The sequence below is a fragment of the Eutrigla gurnardus genome (assembly GCF_963514095.1).
Source record: "Eutrigla gurnardus genome assembly, chromosome: 12".
Taxonomy (NCBI): domain Eukaryota; kingdom Metazoa; phylum Chordata; class Actinopteri; order Perciformes; family Triglidae; genus Eutrigla; species Eutrigla gurnardus.
Window position 1 is genome coordinate 18,558,140 of NC_139926.1, and position 10,366 is coordinate 18,568,505.

The 10,366-nt window shown below is 41.9% G+C and overlaps 2 protein-coding genes across 3 annotated transcripts; one reads left to right on the plus strand and one right to left on the minus strand.

Moving 5' to 3' along the window:
- Positions 1–1,041: 1,041 nt before the first annotated feature.
- Positions 1,042–3,302, minus strand: trim13 (tripartite motif containing 13). Of its 2 annotated transcripts, none has more exons than XM_084022530.1 (2): positions 3,216–3,302; positions 1,042–2,556 (listed from the first exon to the last, which is right to left on the minus strand). In XM_084022530.1, the coding sequence occupies exons 1-2, from the start codon at positions 3,246–3,248 to the stop codon at positions 1,348–1,350; spliced, it is 1,242 nt and encodes a 413-aa protein (XP_083878656.1). In that variant the 5' UTR covers positions 3,249–3,302; the 3' UTR covers positions 1,042–1,347. The 2 variants fall into 2 exon arrangements, with proteins under 2 accessions (XP_083878656.1, XP_083878655.1); XM_084022529.1 differs by lacking the exon at positions 3,216–3,302 and adding an exon at positions 2,651–3,193.
- An 821-nt stretch (positions 3,303–4,123) lies between these two features.
- Positions 4,124–9,551, plus strand: spryd7b (SPRY domain containing 7b). Its single transcript, XM_084022239.1, has 5 exons — positions 4,124–4,275; positions 5,135–5,251; positions 5,644–5,810; positions 6,519–6,621; positions 8,354–9,551. The coding sequence occupies exons 1-5, from the start codon at positions 4,152–4,154 to the stop codon at positions 8,449–8,451; spliced, it is 609 nt and encodes a 202-aa protein (XP_083878365.1). The 5' UTR covers positions 4,124–4,151; the 3' UTR covers positions 8,452–9,551.
- Positions 9,552–10,366: the final 815 nt, after the last annotated feature.

Consider the following 10,366-nt stretch of genomic DNA (forward strand, 5'->3'; position numbering starts at 1 on the left):
TGAGAGTGATGTGATTAGACGCAGGATCCACTGAACAGGCCATTCACCTTGATTGATCGGATAGATGGTGACTTGAAGTTCATTTTTATTAACTCTCAGTGGCCTTCCTGTCATTTTTCAGAAACGTCGTTAATCACAATGTTTTTTCATAATTTGGATTGAGTTCACCTTTCTCCAGGCTATTGTTTCCATGCAAGCAGTGACGATTCAAATATTAATGTAGAGTAGTACATTTATTTTCACCCTATGTTTGCCTGGCAACAGAGGGCTATATATATATACATGCGTGCCATGACGTATCCTGAATTATGGTCAGTGCTGACATCACAGATTCACTTTGTAGTCTGATTTTAGGACCCCCCCTCTCCCTTAAATATAACCTCTACTCAGGAGATAAAATAAATATATGAAGGATACACGATCAATGTACAATTTACTGTTTTGCTGTGACCCAGTTTCATAAAGACCATTGTTGGTGATGAGCCAAATAAATATTATCGAGCTGAATTTAAAATTAAAAAAATAGACTTTCATTTACCCACAAAATTCGATTTGCATTTTAGGCTTGCAGGTCCGTTTTCTACCAATTCGGATGCGCAGCAGAAAAAAAAGCGCTCTTCACTAAAAAAGGCTGCAGATGTTTGACTGACCGGACAAGTCACGCAACGAACGAGCGACATTTCGGCCTCCGCATAGATCTCGGGAGAAATAACGCACCCTCGCCTATAAGTTTAGTCATCGATGACGCGGGGAAATCGAGCTGACAGATTTAATAGGTTTGATGAAAACATCAGGTTTGTGTTGTGGTACCCCCCTCCCTCCCCTCCTCTCTGCAGCCTGGTGAATACTTCACACGGGCCCTGTTATGCAACGTGTGTAACCTTGAAGAGGCTGCAGCATCACGGTGGTGCAGACGCGCTATGCAGGGAAGAGGCCGGGGGATTTCACCGTTTCTGTCTTTTATTACACCCTTACTTATAGTCCACAGGCTCGCTGCTGATGTCGCATTAAAGAATAAAAAAAAACACCAATGGAAGTGACTTAAATTTCTCAGTTTTATTTCTCAAGATCATCTTGGGCACGTATAAAAGTGTCGTGTTTAAAAGAAGAATGCACGTCGAAGGCGTATATCTGCTGGAAATGGAGGCTGCAGCCTCTGTGGACTGAAATAGATTATATTTGATTCTATGGCTTCAAGGAGGTTGAACAAAAAAAAGAGGTAAAAAGGAGAAGACAAGGTTTAAAAGGTGTTCCAACAACCGTCACCAGTGTTAATGCACCTCGGTGGGGTCACTTGCGTAACAATTTATAGCTGCGAGTGGCAGCGGCTGAGGCTCCGCGGGCTCGTCATTCAAACAACTTATAACTGGCAATAAAGCCGACAGTTGAGTCAATCATGTTCACGATGCATTCCTGACCCGCGCCCATTACACGCGCGTACATGCCGACCATGTCCCGCAGGTGCACGGCGGCGTGTGCGAGGTGCGAGGACACGGCGGTGAGACACGGCTCGATCTGCGAGGGCACGTAGGCTGCCAGGTCGTGCGGCTGCTGCAGCAGCACCAGCGTCGACACTAACACGCTCATGAGCACGGGGATCCATCTCGGCGCCGCCACCCGCGACCCCCCCGTCCGGTAGGAGCCGTTCTCGTGGGGGACTGAGATCTTGTCGACCTCTCTGAGCCTCAGCGAGTCCCACTTTTTAACATCGAAATTACGCACGACGGGACCGACGTCCGCGTTTTTCCGGGGCGGCAGCCGAGTCTCCTTGAGGACTTTGAGCGTCTCTCGAAACTCCTGCATCTGCTGCAGAAAGCACAGGGGGTCGGCGACGCTCCGGAAAGACTCGGCGATGCTGAGCGCCCGTCTGTGCTCCTCCATCGCCGTGCTCAGCTTGGTGATCTCCGGGTCGTGTTCCTGCATCACCACCAGCTTCAGGGTCTCAAAATCGGAGAGGATCTCGTTCTTTTTACATTCGATGGTAGCGATGAGTTTGTCGAAATAGTCTGTGACCTTTTCTGCGTCCTTGGTCACGGACAGAAGCGCCTTTTTCTTACTGGCTTGTAGTGTCTCCAGGCAGGACGTGATGTCCGCGCTCTTCCAGCCCTCCACCCCGCGAAGCAGCTCTTCAAACGCCTCCTTCTCTCGGTCATACGCCTCCTCCAAGGAGCAGAATTCATGCCCTTTGTGGTCACCTGTCGTTGCGCAAAACCCACAAATTAGATTCAAGTCCGTGGCGCAAAATATATTGAGAGGCTGACCGCAGTGTTGTTTACAAACAGACAGTTTGGGCATAACCCTTATTTTGCTGTACTTCTCCACGATTCCGCGGAGCGAGTAGTTGATCTGCAGGCTGTTCGCGCCGTTGTGCGGGGACTCTTTGCGGCATGTGGGGCATTTGAACGGTGCTCTGAACACCGAGCTCCGGTTCCCTTCTAAAAGTCCCTCCAAGCACTTCTTGCAAAAGCTGTGCGAGCACAGCAAAACCCGCGGGTCGTCGAAGAGACCGCAGCAGATCGGGCACGTAAGTTCCTCTTCCAGCTGCTCCATGGTATCCTGTAAACACATCATCCAGGCGTCAAATCGGTGCGTAATGAGACTGAAGAAACCCCCAATAAACCAGTAAACAGCTACACAACAGACTACGCACCCACTATGAGGGATTCTGCCTCATAAGGTGGCACAGGCAACACATTACGCACGACGCCGCCGTGGCAGCGCAAAGGATACAGATTTTGCCGTCGTGTTCCAGCTGCGTGTGGAATATTCCCATCCTGAAAGTGAAACTGACTTGCATCTTTTTGCCCGCGTAAAAGGTTTGCACGATCTCTGCCAAAGACTCCCGTCTGGCCACCTAACGTTCAATAACATCCTGCTCCCTTTTTTCTTTTCTCTTTTTACATATCTGTAAGCAGCTGTCGTTGCAAGAAACGCAAAACAAGGTTGGATAAGTAAGATTCGTCAATAACGCAGACGTAAGACTATAACAGCAAACTATTTCACCCCCCCTAGCTTTGCATTGCAGAGTAGCAGGACAGTGGTTAGCTGGGGCTGAGTCCCAAATTAGCGCCGTCTAAACCAATCCAATGCGACACATTATCGAAAAAACAGGCTTCGTTAGCGTCGCTCCTGTTGGCAAGGTACTGAAGCAGGGCTGTGACAGATTTTGCAAGCGCATAGTAACATGCAACTACTGGACCAAAAGAATCACTCACCAGCTGCTGAGACGCACAGCGCAACGCAATCATGGCGCTTGTTGCTGTGCAGACTTCGCCCTTTCCGGGTACAGAGTTAACCGTTTCGGCGCCGCACGAGAACTCAAAAGACGCTCATTTGCGCGTATTTGCACGCAGGTGAATCTGTGCGCGTGCGACAATGCCACTGACACGACATCTAGAGTGAATAACATTTTTTTCGGGCTGCTTAATGTTGAATATTGCGTTGTTTACGTTTTCGTCCCTGCTGGGTAACTTGCAGAGGATCCCTGCCTGTGGGATGGGGGAGGGGCTGTTGCTATGCAAAACATTACAGCGTGAAAAACTGTCAACTGGGTCTTAGTTTGGCATCACGGGTTTTTTTTTCTCTCTTTTTTTTTTACACTAACCCAATTCAGCTGCTTGTGGGCATACTTGTCAATACATACATCTGTACACAGTTAACACGATCAAAAAAGCTGCACCAACTGTAATAAAAAGTAAAGTTGGATGTCGCACTGAGCAGTGGCACAGTATCCTGGCACCAGAGTGAAAACTACATCATAGGATCGGCGACATTGTACCCCTTCTATGTTTCAGCCTCCGGGGATGCTCAACTGTTATTAATAGCCATCACCATCAGCATTTGCACATTAAACCTTTGATACACTTTCTAAAAAAAAAAAACCCCAACACTTTCTTCTCACTCGTGGTTATGTAACATCGATACCCAATAGTTACTTAGTCACGTGTATACATTTTGACCTTGATTTTCTTCCCTTGTTTCCATGCCATCAGGAGCAACTGCCTATCTTAGCCGCTGTGATTGGATACAGTTGGGCAGCGGGGGCTTGTGTAGTTCCCGGCTCAGCCGCCGCGTGTCGCTGTAGTGCCGAACGGAGCGTGACGTTTTGACGCCCGGCGCTCTTTGGTCTGACGGTGTGACTTTGTTTCCGGATGTTATCTGGAGCGAGAATGGCCGCTATGTTTACGTGTTGTCTAGGCTGCTGCGGAGATGGCGGGTCCGGGCATATCCCCCTCAAAGAAATGCCCACTGTTCAGCTAGATACTCACCATATGGGTAAGGTTAAGATTATCTTTGATTCACGCCTTTTTTATCCCCGTTGGCGTGCGACAGAGACATGATGGTGTTGCTACTTCCGCTGTAGCATTCGCTAGCTAACCGACAGCGGCTCGCAGTGTTGTTACATCAAATGTGTTTTTTTGGGGGAGCACTGAGTGGTGATAGCTGTGTCACAACGCCTCCATTTAATATAACGTTACTTCCTGCGAGGTTATGACGCGATTCGTGACACTTCAACGGTTAACCTTAGCTCCTGTAAAGTCAAGACATGGGTGACGGCTATCAGGTTTAACATTTCCTATTAATTTTTACTCCCCTTCACACACCTATTGCTAAAGTGTTTTAAGGCATATACACGTACGCTGCTTTGAGTAATGTTTTGTTTCTGTGTATGTGATTTAATAACATTTGAAAAGCCACAAAGTAGGAGCAAAGATTTTCAGACTGAACCAACATTGGCTAACAAAATCCTGCTTATAGTCTTAGTTGTGATTTTTTCATCTGTACATTATGTAAATTAACCAGCAACTGTGGGCTTTGTGCTGAAATTATCAGTCTGTTAATTGACCCACAAAAATAATAACCAACAGCAATTTTGCTAATGTATAAATCGTTTGTCATTTATCTAAAATTCTCTGTTTCCAGCTTCTCAGACGATTCTTTTATTTTATTTTAATCGCAAATTGATTTCCTTGTTTGTAAGACAAAACAAGCTCCTTTTAAGTCATCATTGGCTCTTAGATACTAAAAAAATGATTAACAGCAGATTAATAAAGTGTAGAAATTGCTTAATTGTTTGAAATTATTATTTAATGTAATTTTTGTAACAAGACCTATAATTGCCTTTGTTATGCAGGCACGGATGTTGTCATCGTGAAGAGCGGCCGCAGGATATGTGGCACTGGAGGCTGTCTGGCCAATGCTCCTCTGCATCAGAACAAAAGTTATTTTGAGTTTAAGATCCAGTCCACTGGTAAGAGCTCAGCTTTTGGCCGATGACCACCCTGTTTCCTTACCTCTGCTTCCCTCTTTTCCTGCCAGATTGACATTTTCTGGTGCATTCCTAGTGGGAGTCATTGACACTGACATGGTCTTTTTTTAGTAGTGACACAGTCTTGTGACTGCATACTCATTGGTGAAATTCTGTACACTTACAAAGACAGCATTCGAAACACAAGGAATTTGCTCTCATACATATAATAAGTAGATCTATCCCTGTATAGCTCCACATAACCCACACTCTGTTTAATAGCATTCAGTTGCAAATGTGCTGTGCATCCAAATTTTTATTTTTTTTAGTACTTTAATCACTTTAATTTTCTGGTTGTAAAAGAGTGGATACTCAGTGTTGTGCTTTGTGTGCAGGTGTGTGGGGAATAGGTGTGGCTACACAGAAAGTGAACCTTAATCAAGTGCCTATGGGCAGAGACACAAACAGCCTAGTCCTGAGGCATGATGGGTCTGTGTACCACAATAATGAAGAGAAGAATCGCCTGCCTGCAAACAGCCTTCCTCAAGAGGGTGACATTGTGGTAAGTGCAACATTTATTACTTTACTTGATCCTAAATATAAGTATGTTGACCTAATCTTTGTAAAAATGTAAGTGCCACCGGGTTTGCATGTAAAGTTAAACTGAATCTGTGTTTTGTCAAATAAATGAGAACTGACAAATGTGAATTGGTACTGCTGAGATTAGTTTAGTCTGTACACATATCATGGTCTTTCAACAGGCATGCCAATATAGATGTGTATTTACACAGCTTTAATCAATCCCATCTGCTGGAGGCCTGCTGGGGCAGGCTGGCCTGGATGTCTGGGGAGACCCAAAGAGGAGGGTTTTTTTAATTAGTGGGTATATTTTTGAAGGTACATTGTCATGCTTAGTCAAATATGGCCTGGATATTCACTTTTTGTGACATAAAATCCATCTATCCATACATTTTCATCAACTTATGGAGAGGTGTCCCTCTCCCCAGCAACGCTTCCCAGCTCATTGGGGCACTCTAGGGCGTTCCCAGGCTTTTCCTGCTCCTCCTGACTTGTACTGAAAATAGGAAAGAGACTTGTGGCTTGTCTTTTTAAACAGGTTATCTAACAGTCTGGCATTTCCTATGTCCTGTTAGAGTCACACATTTTGAGTAGGGAGTCTACATGTTGAAAATAAAACTGTTTTTAAATGTGCTATCCTATCACATGCTTAAATCCAGCAGTTAATTCCAGGTTTGTCTGTGTCCCTCAGGGCATCACATATGACCATGTGGAGCTGAATTTATACCTGAATGGAAAGAACATGCACTGTCCTGCCTCAGGGATCCGGGGCACTGTGTACCCTGTTGTTTATGGTAAGTTTATGTGACATGCTGGCTCCTTTACTAGTCAGCATGGGTTTATGTGGACATTGTTGACAGCCAACTGCGTTCTCAAAAATACCACTGTGGCAGTTACCATTTTATTCCACTAGAGGGCTGTATTTGTACATTTTTCAGAAACTGCTCATTCCGGGCTGATAGTTATACTAAAAAGTTTATTTAATTTTTTATTTGCTTGTTTGACAACAAACACATTGTGAGAGAAACATAGTGTGTTATTTGTACTAGTCAAATAAAGCCTTTAGCAGTAAGGGGCAGTCTTGCCACAGAGATTCAAGTTTTTTATTCTGGTCAAAGAATGATTTCATTGACTGGCTTCTCCTCTCAGGTTGACGTTAAGCTAGGCCGTGAAATCAAACCGCTTCATGTTGGAAAGAAATCTCAAAGGCTTTTGGAACTTTGTGTTTCATGTTTTTGTGCAACAGCAACACTAATGCTGCAAAAACTGTAACTGTGACTCACTTGTTTGAGCTGTCTTTGCAAACACCCTCTGTTAGTAAAGCACTTCTCAGCAGAAAATATATCCATGTGATTAGAAAGTCACCCTGATGCTTTTAATATGGTCTTAAACTTTGGAATTAATTTCCTGGTGTGTGTGTGTGTGTGTGTGTGTGTGTGTGTGTGTGTGTGTGTGTGTGTGTGTGTGTGTGTGTGTGTGTGTGTGTGTGTGTGTGTGTGTGTGTGTGTGTGTGTGTGTGTGTGTGTGTGTGTGTGTGTGCTGAAATGTTTTAAAGGGCAAATTCACTGTTTTCTAGGACGCATTTACATATCTGAACTATACTTTGGGAATATGGAAATGCTCCACTCTCACAATTCTGTGCTAATCTGTAATGTTCTACAGATGTTTACATCTATGAATACTAATGATGCCTACCCCCAACATTGAAAGTTTTCACCAAATTAGTTCCATGAGCAGCAGTGTTTTTCCTTCCAACTGATAGAAAGTTTCAACAAATGTCCGCTTTGTCTTCATCTCTACAGCTCAGTTAATGTTTCATCATTTGTGGTAAATAGAACAGCACTATAGTGGCTGTAGGCCTATGTAGGCAGTCCAAAGTAGCCGTGAGGGACTAACACGGGAAGAAACACTGATTCGCAAAAATATGTCAAGTTCACTTAAAATATGTGTCTGACAACGAATTCTTCCACAAACGTGTACGAATACAAAAAGGTAGCAAAAAAGGTGAACAGTTGAATACAACCAGATATAACCCACCACCTTTAATGACAGTGCAGTAAACAATACAAGACTACAAATCAAAGAAAATAGATGGAGAAAGATACCTAATATATTTGACCCCTACAAGCTTTACAGAGTTTCAGTGAATTACTTGATTTTTGTGATGAGTGGTTTAGAGACCCCGGATTAAAACCTGGGCTGCTGCGGTAAGGGCTCACCCTTGGTACATGGGGCACCCGCTCTGTGAGGTGAGCTAACAGGGTGCCCTTCCATACGTGATTTAACTAAGAAGTATAATAAATAAAATGTAGACACATTTCACATACATTCGTACACATTTGAAACCAATGTTATTTTTGACTTCCCATTCTCTTAATTTTAAGAGAAATGCTGAATGGGGATATGCATTATAGCTGGGATGTTGTCAAACATTGTATTTTTTTAATGTAAATACATAGTAAAAATCTATTGCAGGGGTTGATGTGAATACAATGACTAAGCTTGTGCTCTCCTCTTTTGTTGCAGTGGATGACAGTGCAATCTTAGACTGCCAGTTTAGTGACTTCTATCACACGTCTCCACAAGGATTTGAGAAGATCCTCTTTGAGCAGCAAATCTTCTAAAGGGGCACTTCCACCTCAGCACCTCTTTACGTTGTCCCCCTCCCCTATATCTCATAGCAACCTCTGTGCCGCTACAGTTTGACCTTGATTGGATAATTCTATGTGTGGCTTGAATGCCTCTTGTTTTGTTTCCCCCTGACAACTCTGTTCCTCTGCTGATTATCTGGATCCACGTTGGGGTATCCTTGAAGGAGTGGGGATTTCTGATCATTGGTCGGCTATGACTATGCTGAGGGTTAACTGTCAAACAATTACCTTTTGTCAGTGGTTATCTCCCTGAGATATCCCTGATATCTCCCTTTACTTAGACACTTTCAATTGCTGCTCACATTCTCAATCTGTGTATATGCCAGACATGGATGTAACGGTAAAATGTTCACCTATTTCAGGATCACAAGCCATGTTTTACTGACATTGCTACATACTTGTGTTTATGATTATGCCATGTCCTAAATACCATCCTGACATCTCAGCGTACGCCCTATATTTATTTATATTTATTTAATTGACAGACCATGGTATGTCTCTTTGATCTCACAAAAATTAGATTTTTGGCCAGTAAAATAATGAAGGATTCACAGACAATACTGACACATCACTCACACAATATCCCATTCACATTTATGCTGCCTTCTTTAATTAAAAATACAAATATAAGTCATGTCACTGTTTTGATTTTAGATGACACTAAGATGGTTTAAATTCTCGCGGTAGTCCAGTAAACCAGTGCACATTCCAGGGGACAGCCATGTTGCTGTTCACTGAGGTATGCTGACACGACGGTGCTGGAAAATCTTATAAAAAGCAAAACATTATTTTAAATCACTTGTATGACCAGCCGTTTATAGTCCCAACACTTTTCTCTCCTGGTGTATGTGTTCTAAATATCAGAATATGACCAGAGCGGGGGTTGGCCGTCTCTGATCAGAGATGTATGGTTAAAAATGTCAATCTGTTGTGCTGTATTGACATTGCATATCTGTTGCAAAATGTGACAGTTAAAAAAATGTAAATGCTTATCTTTGTTTGCACTAATGATGTTATTGTACGAGCAAATCCAAATATTGTTGATTCATTAAACTTTTTGTGTCTGGAGGCATGCCTTTGTCAGAGTCCTGTTCTGTCTATAAGTTGTGTATCATCTTAACCACGAGCTGCACTGCTAACAAACCAAGTCAATATTTTTGAGATTCTAATTATTTTTAGATGAAAAGTCAATATTTTGAGATATTGAAATACTAAGTCAATATTTTGGTAAAGTAATTATTTTGAGTTATTAACTCAATATTACTAAATCATTATTTTTAGTTTTTTTTTTTTTTTTTTTAGGTATCGAGTCAATATTTTTAGATACTAAGTCAATATTTTTGGTAAAGTAATTATTTTGAGTTATTAACTCAATATTACTAAATCATTATTTTTAGTTTTTTTTTTTTTTTTTTTAGGTATCGAGTCAATATTTTTAGATACTAAGTCAATATTTTTGGTAAAGTAATTATTTTGAGTTATTAACTCAATATTACTAAGTCATTATTTTTAGTTTTCTTTTTTTTTTTTTTTTAGGTATCGAGTCAATATTTTTAGATACTAAGTCAATATTTTTGGTAAAGTAATTATTTTGAGTTATTAACTCAATATTACTAAGTCATTATTTTTAGTTTTCTTTTTTTTTTTTTTAGGTATCGAGTCAATATTTTTAGATACTAAGTCAATATTTTTGGTAAAGTAATTATTTTGAGTTATTAACTCAATATTACTAAGTCATTATTTTTAATGTTTTTTTTTTTTTTTTTTTGGCATCGAGTCAATATTTTTAGATACTAAGTTAATATTATGAGATAGTAAGTCAGGTTTTCGAGAAAGTGTCTCTCTTTTTCTGTCAGTGGCGGGAATAGGCCTCTATATTTGCATAGAT

Bases quoted from the DNA above. Each gene is read 5' to 3' on its own strand.
- trim13 (XM_084022530.1), bottom strand. From the start codon at position 3,248: ATGATTGCGTTGCGCTGTGCGTCTCAGCAGCTG. The intron at 2,557-3,215 runs GTGAGTGATTCT...ATGTGTTTACAG, and splicing joins GCTGTGCGTCTCAGCAGCTG to GATACCATGGAGCAGCTGGA.
- spryd7b (XM_084022239.1), top strand. From the start codon at position 4,152: ATGTTATCTGGAGCGAGAATGGCCGCTATGTTTACGTGTTGTCTAGGC. The intron at 5,252-5,643 runs GTAAGAGCTCAG...CTTTGTGTGCAG, and splicing joins GTTTAAGATCCAGTCCACTG to GTGTGTGGGGAATAGGTGTG. The intron at 5,811-6,518 runs GTAAGTGCAACA...TGTGTCCCTCAG, and splicing joins CTCAAGAGGGTGACATTGTG to GGCATCACATATGACCATGT.